The 27,820-nt window shown below is 39.2% G+C and overlaps 1 protein-coding gene and 1 long non-coding RNA gene across 3 annotated transcripts in view; one reads left to right on the plus strand and one right to left on the minus strand.

The window, feature by feature from the left end:
- LOC135214483 (transketolase-like protein 2) overlaps window positions 1-15,512 on the plus strand; it is an 89,202-nt gene extending 73,690 nt beyond the window's left edge. For both annotated transcript variants that reach the window (XM_064248836.1, XM_064248834.1), the window contains exon 10: window positions 14,921-15,512. In XM_064248836.1, coding sequence (XP_064104906.1) covers window positions 14,921-15,093 — 173 coding nt within the window. In that variant the 3' untranslated portion in view covers window positions 15,094-15,512. The remainder of the gene's footprint in view (window positions 1-14,920) is intronic.
- Window positions 13,809-24,967, minus strand: LOC135214485 (uncharacterized). Its single transcript, XR_010314377.1, has 3 exons — window positions 24,924-24,967; window positions 14,508-14,723; window positions 13,809-14,154 (listed from the first exon to the last, which is right to left on the minus strand). It is a non-coding gene; the product is annotated as an uncharacterized LOC135214485 (long non-coding RNA).
- Between the last annotated feature and the right edge of the window lie 2,853 nt (window positions 24,968-27,820).

Here is a 27,820-nt window from a genome sequence, read left to right on the forward strand (position 1 = left end):
ATTTCTCTTATTTTTTGAAGAGTATGAATAATAAACCAATGTAGAGATGTTGGAATTAAACCTCATATTAAAAGATAAATAATAAAACAACATAGAATTCAGCCACATATGTAGATACCTAGGCCAAGACATGATCACTTAATTGGGTAATCAAACATCACTACTGCAGCAAAAATGATTTTTTCCTTTTTCAGACCATATGTTCACTATATTATTTATTTTTTCCCCAACAAAAACATTCCATAAAATGCAAAAATATACATGATCAAAATATTTGTAATTCAACTTGTGAATTGTAACGATAATTATGACTATGAAATACATTTCTTCATACCAATATGGGAGGGTTGTTCTTTATTTACTTACTTTGTCAACAGTTTGAAGTCATATTTTGTGATAGAAATTTCTATAAATAGAACATAAGAAGTAGCGGGTTGTCATTGGCTAACAGATCATGGCAACCAGGCAGCTAATCAGGTTTTAGCTGTATTCTGTTTGTGTGTTTAATACAATACATAGTTTTTAATAGTATATATGTATTTTACAGATTACTATATGATAGAATTAAGCTCCATAGAGGAACTGGCATTCTCTCTCTCTCTCTCTCTCTCTCTCTCTCTCTCTCTCTCTCTCTCTCTCTCTCTCTCTCTCTCTCTCTCTCTCCTGCTGCTGAGGATTTGGAATTCCAAAATTTGCTAGTGGGTAGTGTGTATGGCTTAACAAAAACTCTACTTGAAGATTTTCTTGTTTATCTTTAATGATTGCATGTTTTCATACATTCAACTTCCCTGTCAGATATATACTTAGCTATAGACTCCGTCGTCCCCAACAGAAATTCAAATTTCACGGCACTCGCTACAGGTAGGTCAGGTGATCTACCGCCCTGCCCTGGGTGGCAGGACTAGGAACTATTCCCGTTTTCTATCAGATTTTCTCTGTTGCCGGTGGTGTCAACATTGTTGTTACTACCTCCTGACTGGAATTCTTTTTTCAATGCTTTTGATCTTCTTTCAACCGACTTTTGGTGACGTACTTGGATCGTTGTTTGGCATTCGCTATCGTGGAATTTTTTTTGGACTTGGCTTTGGATTTTTCTTTAAAATGTCTGACTCAATTGTTGGTGTGAGAGTGTGTGTGAATGAAGGCTGCAAGGTGAGGATGCCGAAGGCTTCGGTAGATCCTCACACTATGCCGACGTTGTAGAGTTGTTGAGAGTTCTTTGGCTAACACACGTAATGAGTGTGAAAGGTTGAGTGCTGAAGAATGGAAGACTAACTTCTTACTTGAAGAAGTTAGAGAGAGACAGAGTGAGGAAAGCGGCTTCTAAAAGCCTAAGTAGTTCTAGATCTAACGAACCCTTATCTAGTTCTGTAGCTTCTTCTCCTCATAATCATTCTCCCTCTGTATCAGGCCGATCACAGTTTGCTAATCCTACAGATTCGGCTTCGGAAATTGCAGACCTCAAGGCTTCCCTTCAAAGGATGCAAGAAAAAATGGCGGCTTTGGAAGGTAAGCAAAGTGAAGGTGATATTTCTAGTGATGTAAGTGTCCCCAGTGTAGTGGAGGGGGCGTCTGGTCGGCTCTGCGACGCTCCCAGGCCTAGACCTCTTCCAAGCTCCCTGGCCCATAGGAGAAGGAAAGTCGAAAGCTGTACGGAGGTTGTGGAGAATCCCCACCGATCAGGCGTCCCTTCGGCAGGATCTGTAACGCCTCAGACTGCCAGGGACCGCTACAGAAAAAGCGTCCTACGTGAGTGCTTTTCTTCATCGGGATCTCCCTCACCGAAACGCGGGTGGAAGGATACGAATCTTTCCCGACCTTTGAAGAGGAACTGGAAAGAGCCTGCTTTGGACTCTAGCCCCGAGCGCTTTTCTGAAGAAGAAGCTCCATCGGTTATCAAGAGAGCTAGACAGGAGTCAACTCCCTTTGCTGCAAGGGAGCCTCAAGCACCTTCCAGATCTCCCTCTCCTGCTTTTGAAGAAGAAAGGGACTCTTCAACCAAGAAAATCTTGTTAAACCTACAAGAGCAGCTAGCTTCTTTGGTGGGAGTCCTATCCAAGGAGCCTCCTCGTAGAAAGGACGATAAGCTGCCTGTCAAAAGATCAAGACACCGATCTCCTGCCAGGTGCAACGAACCTTCCAGGGAAGTTGTCGCACAGGCGGCCATCTCGGGGGAGAACGAAGCACTGGACAGCCGAGGGGTAGAAGAGGAAGAAGCGCCAGGCGCCAAGCAGGCGCCAGACAACACCTGAAAGTGATGCAAGTTACAACAGGGAAGTTCTCACAGGACGTGATGAGCCAGCCAGGCGCAAAGCGCCCGATTATAACCAAGATCATTCCAGGCGCCAGGCGCCAACTAGGAACGAAGCGCCAACCAGGTGCGAGGCGCCAATTAGACAAGATTCGCCAATTGATAGACGTAGGGAGGCAATATCTCTTAGTCCCTCACCTGCGAGAAGTTCTTCGCCTGCGGAAAGAAGAAAGTCGAAGGAAGAGACATGTGAAAGAAGGGAGCGTTCTCCTCCTGACCCCCTCGAACCAGAGGAATTGTCGGAAGATGAGGTTATAAATAAAGAAGGACTTTCGAGCTATAAAGTTCTTACGGCTCTCCTTCTGGAAGAATATGAAGATTCTTTGACTCCAGCTGCTCCTCCTTCTCCGCGCGCTCTATTCTCGAGCGCTAAATCTCTGAAGTCGTCGTCCTTCCTTAAAATGAGACCGGTTTTTTGTATGCCTCTGGCCAAACTGACGGGCAGAAGAGGCATATGGTACGAGACTGGAGAAAACATGGGATTGTCTCTTCCTACTTCGGCAGAATCGGACTTCTCGAGTCTCGTAGACTCTTCGAGAAGGCAGGCTTTAAACTTGGCCCGAGCGACATGGGGCCTTTCTGAAATGGACCACCTCCTCAAGGGGCTTTTCCACGTCTTGGAAGTTTTCAATTTCCTGGATTGGTCCCTTGGGGTTTTGGCCATAAAGACCCATGAAGCAGAAGGCCTAAACCCAGAAGCTTTACTTAGCATCCTAACGTGCATAGACAAAGCGGTTCAGGATGGTTCGGCAGAAGTCTCCTCCCTCTTTGGTGCGGGGATTTTAAAGAAGAGAGCGGTTTTTAGTTCTTTCCTGACTAAAGCCGTCTCTCCCTCGCAGAGAGCCGCCTTGCTTTTTGCTCCGTTATCAGAGCATTTGTTCCCTTCTCAGTTAGTGAAGGATATTTCACATTCGCTAACTGAGAAGGCGACTCAGGATCTCCTCAGGCAATCATCGAAGAAGAGGAGACCTGTGGCCAATGAAGACAAGAAAGGGGCTCATCCATCACAGCAGCCCTTTCGAGGAGGCCCTCCATCTAGAGCAATCTCCAAAAGGAAGGCTACAGAAAAACGAGGAAGAGCTTCCTTCCGACCCTTTAAAAAGGGTAAATGAGAAAGAGATCCTCCAAACACCAGTAGGTGCCAGGCTACAGGAATTTGCGGAAGCCTGGGAACGTATAGGAGCCGACTCATGGTCCATGTCAGTCATCAAGAAGGGATATTACATCCCCTTCAAGGACAGCCCTCCCCTGACATCAACACCGAGGGAAACTGTCCGCCAGATACAAGGACCATGTACTGATGGATACTCTTCGACAAATGGAGGAACAAATGTGGGACAAAAGGGCAATCGAACTAGTACTGGATCACAACTCCCTGGGGTTTTACAATCGCCTTTTTCTAGTCGCGAAGGCTTCGGGGGGATGGAGACCAGTCCTAGATGTAAGTGCACTAAACAGATTTGTAGAGAAAGAGAAGTTCAGTATGGAAACGTCTGCTTCAGTCCTTGCAGCCCTACGTCAAGGAGACTGGATGGTATCTCTTGATCTTCAGGATGCCTATTTCCACGTCCCGATTCATCATTCGTCGAAGAAGTACCTTCGTTTCATGATGGAGGGAAGGATCTATCAGTTCAGGGCCTTGTGTTTCGGCCTGTCCACGGCTCCTCAAGTTTTCACAAGTCTAATGAAGAATGTGGCAAGATATCTACACCTGAAGGGAATAAACATCTCCCTCTACCTAGACGACTGGCTCATCAGGGCCAGATCGCAGAAACAGTGTTTGGAGGACCTTTCAACGACACTAGACCTGATAAGGTCTAGGGTTAATCGTGAACCTCGAGAAATCTCAGATGATCCCCAGCCAGAACAAGGTTTATCTGGGGGTTCGGATGGATTCTCGGGGTTTTCGAGTTTTTCCTTCTCAAGAGAGAATATCAAAAGGTTGCGCAATAGTCTCCAGCTTCTTAGGGAAGGAGCGCAGTTCAGCGAGGGAATGGTTGAGCCTTCTGGGGACCCTTTCCTCGCTGGAACAGTTCTTTCCTCTAGGAAGACTTCATCTCCGTCCACTACAATTCTTCCTGAAAAGGGTTTGGAACTGGAAGACAGGACAGCTCCCGATACATTTCCAATTCCTCTAGAGGTGAAAAATCACTTAAGGTGGTGGTTACCCCCTCTAGAGGAAAACAGAGGTGTGTCTCTGGAAGTTCGGAACCCAAACCTAATATTGTATTCAGACACGTCTGAGACGGGGTTTGGTGCAACCTTGGGATCAAGAGAAGTGTCAGGCACCTGGTCAGAAAGGTGCCTGCTCTAAAGGGCTTCGAGCAGATAGTCAGAGACGGGGTAGTTCAGATAAACTCCGACAACACCACCGCTCTGGCTTACATAAGGAAACAAGGCGGGACTCACTCGTTCTTTCTCTACGAGTTGACAAGAGACCTGCTAGTATGGGCGCATCGAAGAAACATCTCTCTACTGACAAGGTTTGTCCAAGGAGAGAGGAACGTGAGAGCGGACAGGCTGAGCAGGAGGTTCCAGGTCCTTCCCACAGAATGGACCCTCCACTCAGAAGTGTGTCAGAACCGTTGGTCACTTTGGGGGAGGCCTCAAATAGACCTGTGATTATATATTGTATAATTGTTATGGGTATAGATAAGTGTGATTATATATTGTATAATTGTTATGGGTATTTTATGCATTGTTGAAATATGGTGGGTGTCCTATATATAGACAACATGTGGTAGATTCTAGAAGGTGTCTGTTGATGTATTTAAGTTGTGTTGTGACGTTCATAGGCTGTGACGTCATAGACAAGATTGGCGGCGGCGTCGGCAGGATGAAAACAATAACACGGGGCAGTAGAAAGCACGTGTTGGTGGTGTGTGGTTGGTAGGGGAGAGCTCTCTGTCTGGTAGGAGTTGTTTTTTGGGTCGTAAGTCTTGTGGTGCTGGTGTTTTAAGGTGATTTCTGGAGTGTACTGGAGTTGGAGAAAGCGTACAGGTGGGTAGATTATTCATTTTTATAGAGAAAGAAAGGAGTTAGGCTAGGCCAAAATTCAAACTGGTAGCAGAGCGTGGTTGATCAAAGATGCCTGGATCCGACAGTGAACAAAGGGAGACTACTAGATGGAGAAGGGAATGTCCTAGGTTTAGCGGGATACAAGAAGAATACAAAGAATGGAAAGGTCAAGCCGAATATTGGCTATTGTTGTATGGAGAAGATACAAATACCTGGCGATAGAAATGAGAATGAGCTTAAAAGGGAAAGCCCGAGAGCTAGTGGAAGCATTAGATAAAGATAAACTTACTGGTACAGAGGGTCCAAAGTTAATCCTAGAGAAACTAGATAAAGCCTATCTAAAAGACTCGGTAATGGAGAATTACGGTAGAATAAAAGATACCTTCTAATAAGAAGAGAATCTAGTGAAATATGGCGGACTATTTAATTAGATACGAGAAGGCAGCATCTGAGTGTGAAAGAGCAATGGGGAAAGGCGCGCTTGAAGGCGAAGTCAAGGGGTATCATGTAATAGAGCAAGCAAATCTCACGGAAAATCAAAACAAATGGTATTATCGCTTGTGGGCAAGAAAAGCTAAGAGTACGGAACAGTGTCGCAACAATGAAAAGACTATTTGAGGGATTAGGGACTAAAGAGGAACGGGAATGGTGGGGTTCGTCAGAAGGCAATGCCAGTTCTGGGAGAGGGAGGGAAAACCAAAGATATCGGGGAAGATGGAACCGAGGAAGGGGTGGTAGAAATCCTATAAACAAAGAAGGGAAGGTAACAGTATGTGCAATATGCAGCTCAGAATGGCATTGGGCTAGGGATTGTCCTCAGAATTTTCATAATAGGAAGAAAACTGAAACAAGACTAGAAGAAAATAAGGTAAAAACAGAAAATGGGACAGAAGAAGAAGAGGTTATGTAGGAGAAGTTAATAAAATAGTGGAAGCATCATGGGAGGTGGTTGATGCAATTTTGGACACAGGGTGTAAATCAACAGTTTGCGGGGAATTGTGACTAGCACGTATTGTCATGGATTTGAGTCAGGAAGAGTTGAGGAGAATGAGGGGACACTAGGACAGAGTCTAATAAAGTGTTTAATTTTGGTGAGACATCTTATAAGTCCAGAGGAATAATAGAAATACCTGTGATACTAAAAAACAGAAAGTTTTATTTGAAGACGGAAATTCTGCAAGGTGATATACCCTGGCTGATAGGTAAGCAAACCATGAGTAAAAATGGGTATGACCCTAAAATTTGAAAGAAAATTGTGTCATAGTAGAAGTATTAGGGGAATGAAAGTAGAGTTAAGAGAAGACGAACAGGGTCATTTAAGAGTGCCTATAAGGAGGAGGAAGGTAGAAGAATTATTACTGGAGGGTTGGAAGGGAGAATCCGAGGGAAATTAAGAACACAATGAAGAAATAAAACATTTACAGTTTGGTCATGGAAGTGGAGATAAAATATGGAGCTAACAGAGGAAGCACAATGGAGTAATGGGTTAATCGAAAAAGAAAAAGAGGAAATAAGAAAGTTACTAACGGAACTGATTAAATTGTGAGGTTTGTAAAAAATACAAAAGAAACCCCGCCAAACCGGTAGTAGGCTTTTCTTGGAGTAAAACGTTCAATGAAGTCGTAGCGATGGATGTGGGAGAGATAGAAGAGAGAAAGTTCTTGGTAATAGTGGATATGGCAACGAGATATTGTCAGGCCTGTTGGATAAAAGATAAGAAACCAGAAACTATAATAAAGATACTTTTGAGTGCTGGTTTGCTATATTTGGAGCACCCTCCAAAATATTGTCAGATAATGGGGGAGAATTTCAAATGAAAAAGTAAGGAGGATGGCAGAAAAATGGAATATTAAAGTATTAGCCACAGCATCAGAATCTCCGTGGAGCAACGGATTATGTGAAAAGACCGTAGGCATGATCAAGGGAAGTGTAAGGAAGATGATGGAGGAAGAGGAAGTAGATTGGTCCCTAGCTTTGAAATGGGTAGTGAGTGCTAGGAACTGTTTAATGAATAATGGAGGTTTCTCTCCCAACCAATTAGTATTTGGAAAAAACCCTTCACTGCCTAACCTAATAGGAGAAGAAAGTTCTAGTCCTGCAAGCAGAGAAAAAGGGATGGAAGAGGGTATGGTAAGGGACACACTGAATGCAATGCACAAGGCCAGAGAAGCATTTATAAAAAATGAGTCCTGTAATAAAATAAGAATAGCGCTAAACAAAAACATCAGAGAACATAAATTTGAAGAAGCAGGTGTAGGAGATGAGGTATTCTATAAGAGGGAAAATGAAAATGAATGGAGAGGACCTGCTCAGGTAGTGGGAGTATCGGGGAAAACAATAATAGTCAAACATGGGGTATTCTTTAAGAGAAGTAGCTAGGATACATGTGACAAAGGATTCAACGACGATCACCAGATACAGAAGAGATATCGGCTAGAATAGATAAATCCCATGGGGTGAAAGGTAGGTCAGATGGCCCAAATGAAGGGAAAGTAGATTGGCTGGAAGGAGAGGAGATAATGGGTGAGAGAAGGAATGCAGACACAGAAGAGAGTATAGAAAGAGAGGTGATAGAGGAAACAGTGGAAGATAACGGGCAAAGTGGTCAATAGAAAGCGAGTTAATGGAAGAGATACCAAAATTCAAAAAGGGAAATAGAGTTAGGGCTATAAACAATGATACAGGACAAGTAGAAGAATGGACTATTTTAGGTCTTGCAGGAAAAAAGATCAAGCCAAGCATGGGCTGATTCGTACAATATACGAGACTCACAGTCAGGTGACAAAGGGTGGGTTAACTTGAGGGATTATAGTCAGGTAGAAAAAATTGAAGATGAAGAGGAGGTGTTGCTGGGATTTGAAAATAGAAGCATAATGGAAGCTAAAGAAAAAGAACTTCTAAGTTGGAGAGATAACCAGGTATATGAGGAGGTAAATGATGTTGGACAAAAAGCTATATCTACAAGATGGATAGTAACTGAAAAGATAACAAAAGGGGGGAAAGGATATGTAAAGCAAGATTGTAGCTAGAGGGTTTGAAGAAGAAATGGCTGAGTGGGAAAAGGATGCTCCCACATGCAATGCTGAAATTTTAAAATTCTGTCTAACCATAATAAAGGTGAAAAATTGGAATTGTTATACATTGGATGTCAAAACTGCATATTTACAAGGTGACGAGATACAAAGAGAAGTGTACTTGAAGCCACCAAGGGAAGATGGTTGGAGGGGATTATGGAAGTTGAAGGAAACAGTCTATGGGCTCAAGGATGCAGCAAAAGCATGGTATTGTAAAGTGGTGAAAGTAGTGAAGGAGCTTCAAGGTGAGAGAAGTAGACTAGAACCTAATATATTCTTTTGGAAAAAGAACAATAAATTGGAAGGCATTTTGTGTACACACGTAGATGATTTTTGCTACGGAGGAACTGAAGGATTCTTTAAAGGAAAACGATTGGGAGATTTGAAAGGGAAATTGCAAGTAGGAGAACAAGAGAGTAAAAGGTTTCAAAGTATAGGAGTAGTAATAGAGCAGAAGGAGAATAGATTTTCCCTTAATCAGTGGCAGTATATAAATTCCATAAGAGAACCAGAGGCTAGAAGATATACGGGTAATAGAGTGCTAGAACAAAAAGAGTTAACAGAGTACAGATCAGTGGTAGGACAGCTGAATTGGGTATCACTACAACACGATGCCAGAAATATCATATGATATTAGCGAATTAAGTAAAGCATTTAAAGAAGGAACAACTCAGGATATGAAGAAACTTATTAAAATTGTGAGAAAAACTAAGAGCATGATGGGCGAAGTTACAATAAGTGAATGGAGAAGAAATTTGGGTTTATTGGGAAGCCTATGCAGACGCTTCATTTGGAAACATAGAAGATGGCCATTACTCAACTGGGTTATATTATTCTTTGACAGATGGGAAGAGGAGAAGTCCCATATGGTGAAAAGTCTAGGAAATCCAGGAGAGTGGCAAAATCCACCATTGAGGCTGAAGCCCTGAGTGTTGGGGAAGCTGTAGAAGGATTGATATATTTCAAGCATTTGTGGGAAGAGGTAGTAGGAGGGAGAAATTTAGAAGCCTTGGTTAACACTGATAGTAAAACACTAATGACCGCCATCAAATCGAGCACGGTGTAAGTAGCAAGAGATTAAAAATAGATATTGCTGCAATAAGGGAAACCATTGAATCCGGGGAAATAAAGGAGGTGAGATGGATAAAAGGAAAGGAGCAAGTGGCTGATGTATTAACTAAAGCAGGAGTTTCAGGGGAATGTATTAGAAATTATGTAGAGGGTAAAGAGTTGGAGGACGAAGGAAATTAAGAGGGGAATACTAGGTTAGGAAACAGTCGGAGGGGAGGGAGAAAGAGATAAGTGTGATATAATTGTATAATTGTTATGGGTATAGATAAGTGTGATTATATATTGTTATAATTGTTATGGGTATTTTATGCATTGTTGAAATATGGTGGGTGTCCTATATATAGACAACATGTGGTAGATTCTAGAAGGTGTCTGTTGATGTATTTAAGTTGTGTTGTGACGTCATAGGCTGTGACGTCATAGACAAGATGGCGGCGGCGTCGGCAGGATGAAAACAATAACACGGGGCAGTAGAAAGCACGTGTTGGTGGTGTGTGGTTGGTAGGGGAGAGCTCTCTGTCTGGTAGGAGTTGTTTTTTGGGTCGTAAGTCTTGTGGTGCTGGTGTTTTAAGGTGATTTCTGGAGTGTACTGGAGTTGGAGAAAGCGTAACAGGTGGGTAGATTATTCATTTTTATAGAGAAAGAAAGGAGTTAGGCTAGGCCAAAATTCAAACCACGTTCCTCTCCAAGAGGATAAGCACCTTTTGCTCTCTGGCAGACGACCCCAGAGCTTTTGCAGTAGACGCCCTTCTCCTAGACTGGTCCGGACTGGATGTACTATATTCCTTTCCCCCATTCAAGATACTGGGGGAAGTGATCAGAAAGTTCGTGGCCTCGAAGGGGACAAGGATGACTCTGATAGCCCCATTTTGGCCAGCCCGAGATTGGTTCACAGAGGTAATGGAGTGGACGGTGGACTTCCCCAGATCTCTTCCAAACAGGACAGATCTGCTCAAACAGCCCCACTTCGAGAGGTACCATCAAAAGCTCCCCGCTCTTGCTCTGACTGCCTTTCGACTATCGAAAGACTTGTCTGAGCAAGAGGCTTTTCTCGCAAGGCTGCAAGCGCAATCGCTAGAGCCCGCAGATCATCTACAATGCGAGTATATCAATCGAAGTGGGAGGTGTTCAGAAGTTGGTGTAGGTCGAAGAAGCTGTCCTCCTCCAATACCTCTGTGACCGAAATTGCCGATTTCCTTCTTTTCCTGAAAGAGAAATCTCATCTTTCTGTGCCAACCATCAAAGGATACAGAAGTATGCTCTCAGCCGTTTTCAGGAACAGAGGCCTGGATTTGGCTAACAATAAAGATCTGCACGATCTGATTTGTTCATTTGAGACATCAAAATCAAAAGAACATAGAGCTCCGAGCTGGAATCTGGACGTGGTCCTAAGATTCATGTCTTCTGAAAGATTCGAACCACCTCATCGAGCTTCCTTTCGGGACATTACGAGAAAGTGCTTGTTTCTTTTCTCTCGCTACGGCGAAAAGAATCAGTGAGCTGCCCGCCCTTGAGTTTCGAGTAGGGTTCAAAGGACAGACTGCTATCTGTTCGTTCCAGACACACTTTCTTGCAAAGAACGAGAATCCTTCAAAGCCCTGGCCCAGGAACTTCGAAGTAAAGGGCCAGACTAGCCTAGTAGGTAGGGAGGCAGAAAGGTCTCTTTGCCCGGTCAGAGCACTTAAATTCTATCTAGACAGAAAGAAACAGATGGGGGGTTCGCAACACGGTCTATGGTGCTCTGTAAAGAACCCCAAAAGACCGATGTCGAAGAATGCCTTGGCCTTCTTTGTGAGAAGCTTGATTATGGAGGCACATAATAACTGCCCAGATATGATTTTTAAACTTTTGAGACTGAAAGTTCACGAAGTGAGAGCAGTCGCGCGACGTCTCTTGCTTTCCAAAGAAATATGTCGCTTAAGAATATCTTGGAAGCGACATATTGGAGATGCAATTCAGTGTTTGCATCTCATTACTTGAAGGACGTTCAGGTAACTTACGAGAAATGTTTTTCTCTAGGTCCGTTTGTGTCAGCGGATACGGTCCTGGGTATTGGAGCAAGCGCCGATCCTTAATTTTATGTACGTAACCCTCTTGTTGGATACGTTCTTGACTTCCTGCTGGAAGAAGTGTCAGATGTCGCACAGGCGGCCGTCACTTTGGTTCAGTAAGGAACTCGAGTGGTATCTGACTATTAGAGGGGTACAAAATTTTTTTTTTTGTACTTTAGTGTGCGTATTGACTGTGTAATTTGAGTTATTGGTTGTTTGTGAGGAGTTTGGGGGATAACTCTTGACAATCTTAGAACTAACACAGGTGTTAGGATCGGGTGATCGGGATCGGTTGTGTGCTCCTTAAATAAGGCGTGTTGTCATATAAGTGGATTAGCACCCATTGACAAATGCCAGTCAGGCTCTGCCGAGTAAGTGGATAAGACCCCATCGACAGACCCACAAGAACTCTTGGCCACAGATCACTATCTCGCTAAGGCTCTTGAGGTGAAGCAGACTCCCAGGCAGTAGCCACGAAGTCTTCCACCTAATCAGGTAGGAACCAAGGTCTATAAATACCTACAACATATGTTGTTTACCTGTCTATTCAGTAGTTAGCTGTCTCTTACCCTCCACCAAAGGGTGCCAATGAGCTAAGTAGTATATATCTGACAGGGAAGTTGAATGTATGAAAATGATATTATGATACAATAAAGTTTCATACATACTTACCTGGCAGATATATACGATTTATGGCCCACCCAGCCTCCCTGCAGGAGACAGGTGGAAGAGAGAAAATCTGATAGAAAACGGGAATGGTTCCTAGTCCTGCCACCCAGGGCATGGCGGTAGATCACCTGACCTACCTGTAGCGAGTGCCGCGAAATTTGAATTTCTGTCGGGGACGAAGGAGTCTATAGCTAAGTATATATCTGCCAGGTAAGTATGTATGAAACTTTATTGTATCATAAGTATGTCATTTTTGTACTGTGTATCTTAATACTAATATAGTACAGATTTCTTTAAAAATCCTTTAAAAAGAGAACCCTAAGAAAGTATCATCAAACTGCATTTCTCTAAATAGAGAGGTTAAGGACTGAAGGGGTTGTTTAACAGTAGGGACAGACTTTAATCTCTTAGTTTTCCTCAAACGAATTTTGATGATAGCGAAAGGAGTTTGTCCATTTGACATTCAGAATTTTATTTCAGTTAATATATTAGAAAATAAAGGCCATGTAGAAAATGTTTATCCGTAATGTAACTTAATAATTGTTATTGTAGTCAGGAGGGAATATGTACAAGCCCAACTATGAATACATGAAACCTCAGAATATAAGTAATTATCATTGGCAAACAAATTAACTATATAAGAATGATGTAGACTACCATATATAAGAATGGTTGTCTACACCAAGTGAGGAAGTCCTCCTTCACTTTCTATTGCTTGTGGTATTTTCTCTGTCCCTAGTTGTTTCTTTTTAATTCATAAGCAACATCCAGTTTCTGTGTGTATGTGTGTGTGTCACTTCAATCCTACCAAAAGACTCCTATTAAAATAATGCTAAGAGCTGATTGGTGGAACTTGTGCAAACAGAAAAAGGGGTCTCTCTTCCTGCCCCCCCCAAGTCAACAGTTGCCATCTAATTTTTCGAAGTCTCTCGCCAAGACTTAACAGGTGGACTTGTTCGCACTGTACATCCTGGGTTCTATAGTCATAGCCCAGCAAGTTGCTTCGAGTTGTAGAGCCCACACCCCCATCCTATTTGGGGATGGATGGGCTCTTCCACAGAGGACTAGAAAGGCTCCATTAAGGCTCGCAAAGGACTAGTGAGTACAGGATGTTATGCCAGCATTATGGTAGCAGCTAGGCTTATGACATTAATGACCTATAGTTAGTGCCTTGTATGTGGGCACACCCATCCAGGTTGGCAGGGAAAGACAGTCCTCCAGCTTAGTCATTAGTCATTTAAAAAAAGAGGTATCTGTGTCAAAACAAATTGCAAAATTTAAAGTAATTTGTATTATTCCTATGATACAAACCTGCCATTTTAAAAGGTAGTTCACCCTCCTTAGCTGCCCCTCTGGTAGTTTATCTCTATCCCCAGTGGAAACAGTAGACCCGGTGGAAGAGGCAGGGCAAGTAAGGTCGTTCTAGGCCTTTGGCCTTGGCAATAGGATTTTAAGGCAACCACAGCATGCCTTGCACTAAGAAACTCTATGAAAGCATAGGTTTATATTGTAGAAAAAATACAAATTAATTGAAAATGTTATTATTGGTAATAAATCAGTTAAATAGTTTATCTTCATATATTTTTTTCTTTTAAATTATTAAAGAATGCAAGTTACTAGGTATAGGTAATTGGAAATTTTATTTGAAATAAACCTTCTGGCCAGGTCTGTAAGTTAGTGTTGCAAGTATTAAATTGTCTGGTTAAATTGAATGTTAGTGATTAACATATATTACAGATTGATATAATTAGGATTTTAAATTATTTCTCTAGAAAAAGAGTTAAAGGCTGACCAAGCCCACATTTGACAATAGTTTGCATTTGAAAGAAACTTGGGTGGATTAAACAGGAATTTTAAAAAAGACCAAGGCATGAAATTTTGTAGATAGTATGCATAGTACTTCAAACATGTTACTTGAATATTTCTTAGCTTGGTGGATCTTGGAACCTTTGAATTGTTGCTGAAAAGAAATTTAATTTTGTTCAGATTTAAAACTATGAATTGGAGTAAACTGTTTGCTTACGAGATTGCTTACTTGCCTCAAAATTGTAGCTGTAACCAGTTGTGTTATTTCTAGTTCCAAACAAAGAAATTGCAGGAAGTTTTTTTGATATAATTAGGTATACTTGACAATTTTCGAGAATGTCGTAAAGCAATGAGTGGAAAAGTGAAAAGTACAAGTCCACTCCAAAAGCAAATATTTTTTAATGTTGGAGGGCAGGTAATGAATTTTTCACACTTGAAAAGTAATGAGGTTTGAATATTTTCCTAGACTAATCTTTCCTGTATGCAACAATCATGCAGTCTACCCACCTGTTCAAGTTCCTCGGTCCCAGTATAATCCAGACTAAGACTGAACAACACCACAACCAGACTTACAACCCACAAATTCCAATAAGACAGAGTTCTCTCCTACCAGTCCAAACACCACATCTGTTTCTCCTGTTCTGCCTGCTCTGTTTTGTTTACATTTCCACCCCATGCTACTGCCATCTTGTCGTCTGTGACATCACAACACAACTTGAATACCTGAAAATGTTTTATAAAATCAAATATGTTTCCCATACATTGAACAATGCCCACATTTCACCAATACAGAAAATAACGATAAAATAACAGACTAAACTGATATATAATCATGAGGCTCCATTGCATGACTCTTGAACAGTATTCTTATATATTTGTATTCCACACTGTAAATGTTTTATTACAAATTTATCTTCAAGGTGGTATTGGTGAAGCTGTAAAGTCTGCTGTAGCTATGGAACGTGACATCATCGTAAAGCACCTTGCTGTTCCTCGTATTCCACGCTCTGGAAAGTGCGACGAACTTCTTGAAATGTTTGGGATTTCTGCAAAGGCTGTGGCCGATGCCGTTCGTGAAGTGCAGTCACTCTAATGTGCTAATTTATGATGAGATATTTAAGTGAACTTTATTTTGAAAGAGTTTTATTTTTAGCACATTTTCCTATCATAAGGATGGATGCATTCCATAAAGAAAATTCCAGCGAGTTGCTTAGTCACTTTTATTTGCTTGACTTGTCTGAATCATTCCATTGAAAGAGAGGTCACTTCACTATTAGTTTTTAAGGCTTTTTTTTTTCAGAGACCTGTTTCATGTAATTGTTATTTAAACCTGCCTTTATGGTAGGGAGAAGTATTAAGTGTTGGGCCCCCCATGGGGACCAATGTGATAGAAGAATTGAAATATTCAGTGGAAATTATAAATTGTTTTTGTTTCTAGCTTTCATGAATTAGAGATGTAAAGTATTTGATATTAGAAAATTTTTATTTAACGGGAATATACGTTGTTATATAGGTATACTTTATTTATCCTTTTTAATTATCTTGTGAAAACAAACCCAATATGTACTTTTTCTTCTCAATTTAACCATTTTGAAATAGTATGTCAGTGCAAACTATCTAGGCTAACTGGAGGGTCAGAAAAGACTTGTGTACAGTGTTCCATTATGCTGGAAGTGCCCAATTATTGATTTTAAAGCCTAAATCTGCTTGGTTTTGTAACCTAGTTTCCTTAAATTCATTCAGCTAAGATAAGGCTATTGATTCTATATACTGGGGGTCCAGAGATGTAGGAATTACAAATAGATTCTTGGTACAAGGATAAAGTCATGAAAGCAGGTTCCTGCTGTGAACATTGGATGGGCCAACAAATCCATTTTATTAGAAAGTGAAGGAATTGGCATTAGTTCAAGGGTTTTCCCTACTGGAACAAAAACAAATCCTGTCCTGGTTGTGTGAAAGGAATTTATAGATTGTGATGAAAGCTCATACTGTCATAACTGCATAACTTACTCTGCAAACTAAATGGCTAAGTAGTGATTTAAAATTCTAGAACCACAAAGGGATTGATCTTTGTTGGAGTTCAGCTTCATACCTTATTGTAACATCTTGATCCATTCAAGGTCTCTGTTAAGGCAGACACCTGGTACTTAGCATCTGGGAACAGCATCATTGACCACAGTGAGGGCAGCATTGCATGTGAAATGTGCGTTTTCCATCAGGACAATGCCAAGAGCAAAGATTAAACAAAAGTGCCGTTAATGCTACCCAAAGGATCATTTGAGAGAGCTTGTTTGTACATAATTCTACAGAAAAAAACAACTTAGCTGCTTAGTAATTCAAAAGTGATTGGAAAGAATGCAGCTCTTGGTACAAATAAGGTCAATTCAAATTTAGAGACTAATCCTTTTAGTCATACAGATTCTCCCATAGAATATGTTTACAGTATTTTGACTGGTTTAGTTAAATTGAATGTTTGTGAATGAGGGGGAAATTTTTGGAAGGTAGTTATACACTGAATGGTAAAAATGTAAAAGGCTGAAAACTGTTACATCGTTCCAGAAAGATGCTTGATCATGCTTTGTTGTTAAGCAAGGCATCCTATGAGGAGAGCAGCGCTTGAATGATGTCATAGGTCCTAGCACTTGCCCTTTGGTTTAGTCTGTATATTTTATCCTATAAGGAATGAAATCAAGCAAGGCACCATGTAAGTCCTGTGTGTGAATGCTAGATGTCAAAGAGAGAAAGTATTGTTTTAAAGTTCTTGGTGTTGGTAACATTGTCATTTGCTATTTTGATGCAATTCTTTAAAATTTCGAATAGTTTCCCAATAGCTGTAGTGGGTATTGAAATTCTGTGTATCATACATCTTTTTTTCATAGTTATGTTGATGTTTGAGAATTTTTTTGCAATCCAGCTAAAATCTCCCAGTCAGATTCCAGACAGAATGGGTTTTACCATTAAGTTCACAATACTGTACAGCTGCACTGTATTTGGCAAGAGGCTAGGCATGTAATCTACAGCTCGGGTACTGAGAATACCCCTGTACATTGATTTTCTTGAAAGTCCCACCATTGCAATGAACAATAATAAAGAACTTTGCCACTTGCCCGAACTATGGAAAAATAATGTGTGTTTTAAACACTAAATGTGCCATTGGTTTAAAGGGTTTGATTGCTCCTGAGAGGTATCTCAAGATTATGATTTCTGTGACATTATTTGAGGTATGACATGGTCTCATAATTAGAATTTAGTAGGCCTTTCCCAAAGGATTTATGCCATAGTTGTACCCACATTTTAACTTTGTAGTACTTTACTGCTAATCCTTCTTCCTTCCTTTCATGTTTTCCAGCATCTCTTAATATGACTTTGTGTAAGTATTGTGTAAGTATTACATAAGGGGTTTTCTCCTATTTCACCTTTAAATCCTTGTGTACTTCAAATAATCTATTTTATGGATCTCTATCTTGCTCTCCAACTTCCTCTTTTCACTATCTTGAGTGCAGGATGACTGAAAATGCCTCGGTGCTTGGTATTATACTATATTGGCAAAACTTTTATGATATTCCATTAACTCCAAAGGATATGTTCTAAAGGGGAAAAAAGTGCAAAGTAAATTTAAGTGGTGTAACAAGAGAGTAAAGTGGCTTTTGGAACTAATGAAAAGTACCAAGAGGACAGTGCACAAGATGTTCAAGGGAAAATGTAGATCACCTAAGATTCTATTTACTGTTCCATGATTCTTGCAAATCACATCTTTGTGAGGGATTGCTGTTGAAAGTAACTGTTATAATAGAGACACTGGAATGCAAAAGTTTGAAAAGTGTACTAATGTAAAAGAAGAGCTAATAAGACAGTTGGAGGTGGAAGACCATATGGTGCTGAAAGCGAGGGAACACAAAAGTATTGGCAATTGACAAATAGTAAGGTTACTATTAAATAAGAATTTGGTTTATGCATGAAAAATTAATCCTTGGTGTATGTGAGATTTGGGCACAAAATTGGTATTTAGAAAAGGTGACAACAAAGCACTGCGAATGCAGACAAAGATGCTGGAAAGATCTTGAAAGCTTTCCAAACCTGTGGCAAATTGGGAGAGGATGATAAGGGCACTTAAGATCTGTCCAGAACTTTTGTTTTCATAGATGATTTTGATTTCTTTGACAAAATATACAGAAGAAAGATCTTGGCAATTAAGATTGATTTACCAAAATCATTTCTTGTCTTTATCCTACATTGCAAATTATTTGTGTGGCAGTTCTGTCTGCATGCTTTTATCTTGTAATTTTTAAGATTAAGTATAGCCCTTGTGTATATTGCACAAGCTTGTGTAATTTTGGTAAGTTATATGCCTAGTTATGTTTGTTCCAACGGGAATATGAGTACCAAACTACGGTTTTATAAGTTCTTGATGAAAGGCGAGCTGCAGCTGTTGTGAGATAAAAACGAAGTCTGTATTATCAATGGCCTGGAAGGACCTCATTTGCCCTGCCTATTAAACTTTTCTCAGCCATTCGAGCGATGGTTGTAACAGTCTCCCATTCTCATGGCTGAGATTTTTTCTCTGCGCATGCCACATATGCAGTATCCTCTTGTTTTCTGTTGCTCACACTCCCCGTTTGTGCTTGTCCCCCTCTAGTAGGTCATTAAGGTGCATTTTTGTTCATGGTGTATGAGCCACATGGGCAACCTCTGCCTATGGTGCGAGAATTATCTAGTGTTGCAAACCCCTTTGTCCAGTTTTAGGCTACTGTAGAGAGAATAAACCCAAAATACAAGAGTTTGTGATGAGTATAGGACATGCAGTAATTTATGGCCATAATAGAGGGAGATACCCAATTCACATTAAGGGAGAAAATATTTGAGTAAACTACAATGTGTCTTTTGCCTCCCCTCCTACTTGCATGATTCCCTCTACCACAAGGCTTCCTCCATCAGCTGACGTCTCGTTTCTACTGTTGTTCCTGTGTCACCATCTAAGGGAGAACTTGTCTCGGACAGATAGAGAAGATGCAATGATGTAAAGAGGTTAGACGTCCTTTGAGAAGGTTTAAGATTCCAATGGGGTAGCCAATGAGATTCCCTTGGGTGATCCCTTCCCCTGACTTAGAAGAGTAGAGGGGGGAGAGCAGTCTAGGCCTACTAAGTGACCTAGGCCTTTGCTGACTTGCCCTTCCCCCCCACACTAATTCCCAAAGAGGCGAGACTTTTTGACACCGAGTCAGAGAAGGGGAGGAGAGAGAGTTTCCTTACTATTGGAAGGAGAGCAGAGTGAGAATTTGCACTCAATCATGATTCCACTCTAGTTCAACCCCTCCCTTCTTTCTCTTCTTTTGTGAGTTGCTCCTCCGCAGTAGATGACAACATCCATGAGCAACTTCAATAGAGGTGGAGCACCAGGGCATTGGATCTGGGTGATAAGAGTTTTTGCCTTGCCCCTCTCCCAACTCTGGGTTCACAAGAGGCAGACAACAATCGATGACTAAGAGGCTGATTCAGGTGGTTCTGGATGTCAAGAGGTTTGCCATAGCTGTCTCCATTAATTGACAGAACACCAAGAGGTTTTGCCATGATCCTCTCCACTGCAGGATTTGCTTGAGGCTGGCACCAGGACTCTGAGGACGACGTCACCCTGACCCGATACTGTGTACTTAGCCATTTTTCATCAGGCGCCCTCTTTTCCCCAAGACCAAACATTGAGTTTCATCACAACTTGAGGAGGTAGAACAGACGAAAGCTAGTAGTCATCCCCTATCACCCCAACGTGAGCAATGGAGCATCACCTCCATTATATGTTCCAGCAGCAGGATTGGACAGGGTATGGAGTGTGTCTAAAGACAGTACAGAGGCTCATCCCACCCCTCCAATTGGAGGGGCAGAATCATGTCTACCCCAGCAGTGAGATGTGCCCAAAGCCAATAGACCTCGTTGTAATCCCTCAGAGCAAAGGAGTGGACAGTGTCTATCCTGAAGTAGTGGTGAAAGCTGCCTCTCAGCACTAAAAGCCCCACTAGCAGATGGCGTACACTAAGCTCACGAGGCAAATGTTTTTAGTCCCACAGGGCATCTCAGGACAGGCCCTTGTCCTGTTGTGCTCCTTGCCTCCTTGATCATGAAAGTGGCATGGCTGGTTCTCCCGTACTTCCAATACTGCCTAGTAGACCACCCAGTTACCATGAGCAACAAAAAAAGTGACTGGCCATGTCAAGTCAACAAACAAAGAGGGACAATCTCCCTATCCCTGGGAGACCAGGCATTAAAGATGTCCTTAGACTGATTTGAGCTGGCTGCGAGCATAAAGTTGCCACTGTACAGATTCCCAATACTAGACGGTGTGCGGCAATGCAGGATGCCATCCTACATCCCTCCACTCAGTCACCTGAGAAGGATACAATACAGGCTCTACCAGTCCAAGCATCTATGGATGACCCTGGCGGTTGCCCAATGGCTACAGGCAAAGTGGTATGCTGGTCTGCTGCACCTGCAGGGAGACATTCCAAGAGAAATGCCCTAGTCATCCAACCTTTTCATAGAGAAGCACAACTAAAGTTGCCACTGCAATGTAGACGCCTTCTGGCGTCACAGTCGGAGACTATCCAACAGCTCCTCTGAAAGAAGGGATTTCAAAGGTGACTGCAGAGCCTCCTTCACTGGGGGCTAATGGAAAATAGACAAAGTACTGACAATAGGATCGTCAGAGGGATCAAGATCACTTCTAGATGACTATGAAGGACATTGCAGGCTTCCTGAGGCATGTAATTACCAGGTGCTATAGGGCAACCCTCACCCAGGTCTTATGGCTGAGGAACAACAACCTCTCCCATCCTTAGGGGTTTCTGCAAGCATTGCCCTCCTAGAGAGGTGGGATGTCACCAAGGGTCCTCACGACCTTACAGGAAGATTCCTACAAGCATTTTACCAGGCCTTGGACAGGAACCACACCCTTAAGATTATATTCCCCCTGGTGCTTTCTGCCAAGAGGGTTTAGGAGCTGCAGGACTTGTCATATGTTGTCACTCATACTGGTTAGGGTGGGCATCTACGCCCCCGCATTTTTGTAACTGGATTCATGGCCAAGACCCCTCAGTCCTGGACCTAAGATTCCAAGTTTTTTCCAGCCCCTTCAAGGCCTTCATAGGGAGACAAAGAGAAGTTGTTTGGTCCAGTCAGAACCGTATAGCAGCATCTGAAGAGCATGGCCTATTTTTTTTTTTTTTTTAATATGGGAAAACAAAGCAGAAGGGCTCTAGAAACACTATGTCTTACTGGTGGAGGGAAATCATCAAGAGGGCCTACAACTACAACAGGCACAAGATAGTCTCCAGCAAAGATAAAAGCCAGTGACATCTGGGCCATTGCCCCTTCTGTGGCTTACAGTTTGAACCACTTCCTGTTACAGTACAGGTGTAGAAGGCAGGCATATGGAAGTGACAAACTATGTTCCCATCTTTCTACCTGAGAGAATTTACCCACAAGTCCCTACACCATAGGGGGCTAGTGCCATCAGTGCACCTCATTCGTTGAATGTAGGCATTACTTAAGGTTCTTTGCAGCGTCCCTTCGGCCCCTAGCTGCAACCACTTTCATTCCTTTTACTGTACCTCTCTTCATATTCTATTGCTTCCATCTCACTGTCCACCCTCTCCTAACAATTGTTTCGTAGTGCAACTGCGAGGCTTTCCTCCTGTTACACATTTCAAACCTTTTACTATCAATTTCCGTTTCAGTGCTGAATGGCCTTAGTTGCCCCAGTGCTTGGCACAATGCCAAAATTCTATATAAATCAAATCAAACCACAAGTCCCTAGACATGTACACCCTGGCCCCCATAGTCGTAACATAGCAAGTCCTCTAAGCCATATAGCCCCCCTACTCCTATTTGGGGGGCGTCGCCATAGGAACTTTGTGAAAGACTGGGGAGTACAGGGTGCTATGCCAGCATGTGGGTAGGTTAGTAACTAGATCTGTGACCTTAACGACCAATAATTAGTGCCTCCAGGTTGGTATAGACAGATCTCCTCCCGCCCCTTGGAGTCGATCTTCATTTATGAAAGCGTAGGTTTGTATCCTGGGAAAAATACAGGTTACCTTAAAATTTGTAAATTTTTTGTATATTTTTCTCAATTTTCTATGTATGAGTGCATGTTTGATCAATTCTTCCCCTATAGTTTTGGATAGTTTTCATCCACATGGTTTATCCTTCCCCAATCTAAAATAAAAAATATTTTTATAGAACCCTTGACTAGTATTTCATCTTACGCTCTCACACACACTTCTTGGGTATATCGTGAATGATTGAGAGTCGAGACTCCCTCTTTACAAGGGGCCTTTCTGACGCCAATTAAGGAGGGAAGTCCATTGGCTGTCTCGGTCTCTGTACCATTAGAAAAATCAACATCGATTCTGGCACAGGTAAGGAGCGCATGGAGGTGGTAACAGGTTAAATACTGAAGTAGGTTTCTCTTTCTCTCCCGTCTGTGGTTCCCCAATCAATGCTTCTTCCGTGTGCACTTTTATTATCAACTGTTCACATGCAAGCCACACTCCTTGCAAGGGAATGGAGACATGCAACAGGCTCTGTCTGATATCTGTACCAAATGCACGGTTTTATTCTGGGTGGGGCTTGGGTTCATATGCGCCATGTGTTTCCTATATAGCAGTCCTGTACTATATCTTATTTGAAGGGATAAACGTGCGAGAACTCACTCAAGCAATACATATATCTTGAAAAATTAAAGGCAAAACCCATCAGAATTGATACAGTTTCATTTTCCTTTTGGTAGATCTGCATACATGCATCAAGCGTTATTGTGATTTTATACATACATACATACATAGTACATACATACAATGATTTCAGTTGCTGTACAGGAAAGCGAAGCACAACAAAAAGTGTAAGGACAAGCAAAGACTTTTTCAACATGAAATAGAGCGATACAATAATACTACCTACCTATAATTATACTAACTTATGACTGATAAAATTTTTAGAGCAGTGCATGGACAGGTTTAAAGTATCAAAATCAACAAATGTCATGTGAAAAAATGGGGGCAGGATAAAATTCTTCTCATAGTTGAGAACTACTGCTACGTAGTTGGGACAACGCCAGATACAAATACGAGTGTATCCCTAAGAGGTGGCATTCATTTGCCCATCCATGCTGCGAGTTCGATTCTCGGGCATTCCATTGAGGGATTAGAGATGTGTATTTCTGGTGATAGAAGTCCACTCTCAACGTGGTTCGGAAGTCACGTAAAGCCGTTGGCCCCGCTGCTGAATAACCACGTACTGGTTCCTTGCAAAAAAAGCGCCATAGAAACAAACAAAAACACTGAACCTGGTTTTATGGCTAGGATCTTGCATAAAGTCAATGATGAGTCAATATTACAGCAGTACCTGATGCAACCTAATATGACACTGTGCATTGTTCAAAACCAAGAACAATTCAGTATACGATGTCACATAATTTGGGTTCTATGAAAATTAATTGATAATGTAGAAAATCACTAAAACTATGTAGGTTTCGCCACCTGCAACTCAACTAGGTTCAGAATTCGACTACAAGTTTCAGGACTTAGCAGTTAACAATCACATGCCAGATCGGTGACTGTGAGTAGACTATAAGAAACTGTAGCGACTGTCTGACCACCGCATTTTACTTCTGGCCACGTTATTCCATTTAAAGCCAGTAGGCTACTTGTATGAGTAATGTTTATTAATGGAATAAAGGAGAGTTGCAGACTGCATCGGAATATGACCAGGAAACACTTTACTTTTGAGTTTGAAATTATCGACCGAGATAACAGAGGCTGGTGGGATACCGCTAATTAAATAATCAACTGCCACGGAATGTCTTGTCCGGTAAACTTATTATCCTGGCTGACGGTAAAGTATTTCTGTCAAAGAAAAAAATATATATATATAATCCACAAGAACGAATATTTAAGGCAAATCAGTTTCGTTTGGTTTAATAGCTAATTTTGCAAAAAGCTTATAATTTTATGATACCAAATTCATCATAAATAAAAGATCACTGAGATAAAAGAGAATCCTAGTCTACTGTTGTGGAGTTTTTCAAGCTGTTACAGTTCTAGTCAGTATTGTTTGAGCGTGATTCGTGAGTTTTGTGTCGTCGCTGGTGAGTTGTGCAAACCTATTTTGTGAATATTTTGGGGTATTTCTATGTAAGCATTATGCATCATTCGTCCCCGCGAATACGAAAGCCACCGGGAATTGGGCGTCTTATGTATTTAGCCTTGTCTAGTACGATCCCCTGGGGGTTAATTACAGTCGTCCGAATAAATATTACTTAAAATTCTTATTCAGGAGGTAAAACTGCATAGAATAACCGCAACTGCCATAGTCTAGGCCGCCGCGGAATAGTTTTGGAAATTAACCATTAACTCCATTTACAACTTCAAGAGGGATTTTGCATAAATATGGGGTATTGTAATGTGTTTTACGTTCATTTTAATTGAAACCCTCTTCTCAAATTTGATGTAATGTTAGGCCTATGCCTTTTATCTTGTAGCCGAATTTTACGACAAATCGGACCATGAAAGATATAGTTCTACCATGGTAATTTATGGTTATAGTAGCTAGCTAGCTTACTAGGCCTAACTTTAGTATAGGTTATTTGTCTTTTGTACCAGCAAAACCACGGTAGGCCTAGGCTTACGATTCGTGTTCATCATCAAATACCTTGAAGGTTCGATATTAATAGAGTAAAATGAACGATAAAGTTAGTCAGGTAAGAAGTTAGACGTTCCCCAAGTTCCACAACTGACAACGTAAAACTTTGACGTAAATAGTTTCTGGCGTTCAAATGTTGATTCTGATATTTGAGATCAGGGTTTTTCATTATAACTATGTCCTAGCCTAACCTGACCCGAGTGTAACCCAATCTTAGCTATGAAGCAGTCTTACCCTTTTCAGCATCTCTAGCTAACTCCCTACACCCAAGAAATTTGCCAGACTAGTTAGGCTAGTCTAAGAATTGCCCACCCCATTAATGGAATGTAATGCTGTCAGTTGTGGCAAAGTTTGCAAGACTGAACATGATGTTTAATTTGGTAGATCTAACTGATAACTCCGCGGCGGGTGTGTAATATATAAAATATATATATAGTATAGATATATATATATATATATTATTTATATATATCATAAGATATATATTATATCTATATTTTCTATAATCTTATATATAAATTAGTATGAAAACATATATAGACTATAGATAATATAATATATATATATATATTAATATATATAGAGATTATTGATATATAGAAATAAATAGAAATATATATATGTTATATATGATTATATATATATACATTATATAATATATATATATATATATGTAGATATATATGTGATAGATAGTATATGTATTACAAGATGTAAATGGAGATATAAACGATATGATAGAATGTAAAGTACAGATATATATATGTATAGAGAGCATGGACAGAATATAGATAGGGATTCTATATACATGAACATATAGATATAGATAGACAGAGATAGATAAGATTATATGAAGTACAGATTGATATTATAAGAGATATATATAGAGATATGTGAAATAACTATAGATATGAAGTAGATATAAGAGTAGTGAGTAGAGTTATATAGTATATTATGCTATATATAAGAATGAGAGATATAATATACAGAGATAGAGTATAGAGTAGGTGAAAGAAGAGAGGAGAGATATGTAAGGAAGATAGATAGATTATAAGAGAGATATAGATAGAGGGAGAGGAATATAGGTGAGATAGATAGGTAGATGAGATATAGGGAGAGATAGATGTATAGTATATGGTATATAGTATAGATCTATACAGACATAGAGAGATATGTATAGAGATGAGGGTAGATATAGGAGAGAGGAATATGACAATACCGGATTAGTATAGATGATACGAGAGATATCAATAATATATATATAAGATATAGATATATATTAGAATATATATGATATGTAAATAATATTACTATAGAGACGTAGATATTAGGATGATGATATATGTAGATATATAGAGGGGCATATACTAGATCTATAGATATGGAGAGAGTAATCAGAGATAGATATTGAGAATGACATATAGATATATAGATATATAACAGAGATTATAGGAGATGATAGGAGATATAGAGAGATATTGTATAGATAGATGGAGAGAGAGTAGGATAGTATAGAGGATATATGATCGATAATGTAATAGCTTAATCTAGTGATATATAGATATTAATAGGGAGAGAGAGATATTATAGAATGTCTAGTATAGATATATAGATATGGAGAGAGAGAATAGAGGATATAGATCTATATATATTGAGTATATTTTATTATACCTAAGATTAATTAGGGAGCAGAGAGATATATAGTTATACAGAGTAGACATATATGAATAGATTATAGTCTACTATATAGAGCGGTAGATATATAGATAGCATAGATATTAATAATAGATCAGTATATGGATAGATAGATATAGACATAGATAGATATAGAGATATATATTATAGGTTAACCGATAGAGAATGGAGATTAATATCGGATATATAAGATTATGTATATAGATTAATATATATATCTTATTCATATAGATTGTATATACATATATATATATGTAAGATATATATATAGATATATATATGTAGATTATTATGGATTAATGATGGTACCACCTACCTGGGGTAGACCCGTTATAGAATATATAGAGAGATAATATATATATAGGTAGATATATAATATAATATAGGTAGACTATTATAAGAAATATATCATAATACGTATGAGAGATAGTAGTAGAATATAGATATATATACATATATATGATATATATACAGAATATATTATAGTTATAACATTAGAATATAGATTTCGAGATATGTATATAGAAATTGATAGTATAGAGGGATAGATAAATATTTTAATCTATAGAGATATATAGATATATATATGTATTACACAGTATACATATATATATATATATTAATTACTTTATACATATATTATATTAATACCATATATACATTATATTATATATAGATATATATATATATATAGTTAATTATATTAGATTCATACATGAATATATATATATATATATATATATATATATATTATTATTATTTATACTTTAATATAATATATTTATATTATATTATAACATATTATATATTATTACACTTATATTATACTTATATTATCATATATAATATAGAATAAATACTTATATATATATTTTATGTTATATTATATTCATTATATATATATGTATATATATATATATAAATATATATATTATATATATGATTATATATTATATTATTATATTGATAATATATATGTATATAATATGTATATATATATATATAATAGATATTATAGTATATATATTATTAATAAATTATATAAGATATATAAATGTTATGTATATATATGTACTATCATATAATATAATATTTATAATATTATCTGTTTATTATATATAGGTATATATTATTATATATAATTGTATTATATAAATATTAATATATTATATAATTATATATATTATTATTTTAAACATATACATATACAATTATTAATTATGTATTATATATATATATTATAGATATATATAAATAAATTATAATATATGTATAGATATATATATATGTGATATATATATATTATATATATATATATATATATATAATATATATACTGATATATATATATATATATATATTAATATATATATATATATATATATATATATATATATATTATATATATATATATATAATATGTATATATATAATAT

This window comes from Macrobrachium nipponense, chromosome 45 (assembly GCF_015104395.2).
Source record: "Macrobrachium nipponense isolate FS-2020 chromosome 45, ASM1510439v2, whole genome shotgun sequence".
Classification (NCBI taxonomy): Eukaryota; Metazoa; Arthropoda; class Malacostraca; order Decapoda; family Palaemonidae; genus Macrobrachium; species Macrobrachium nipponense.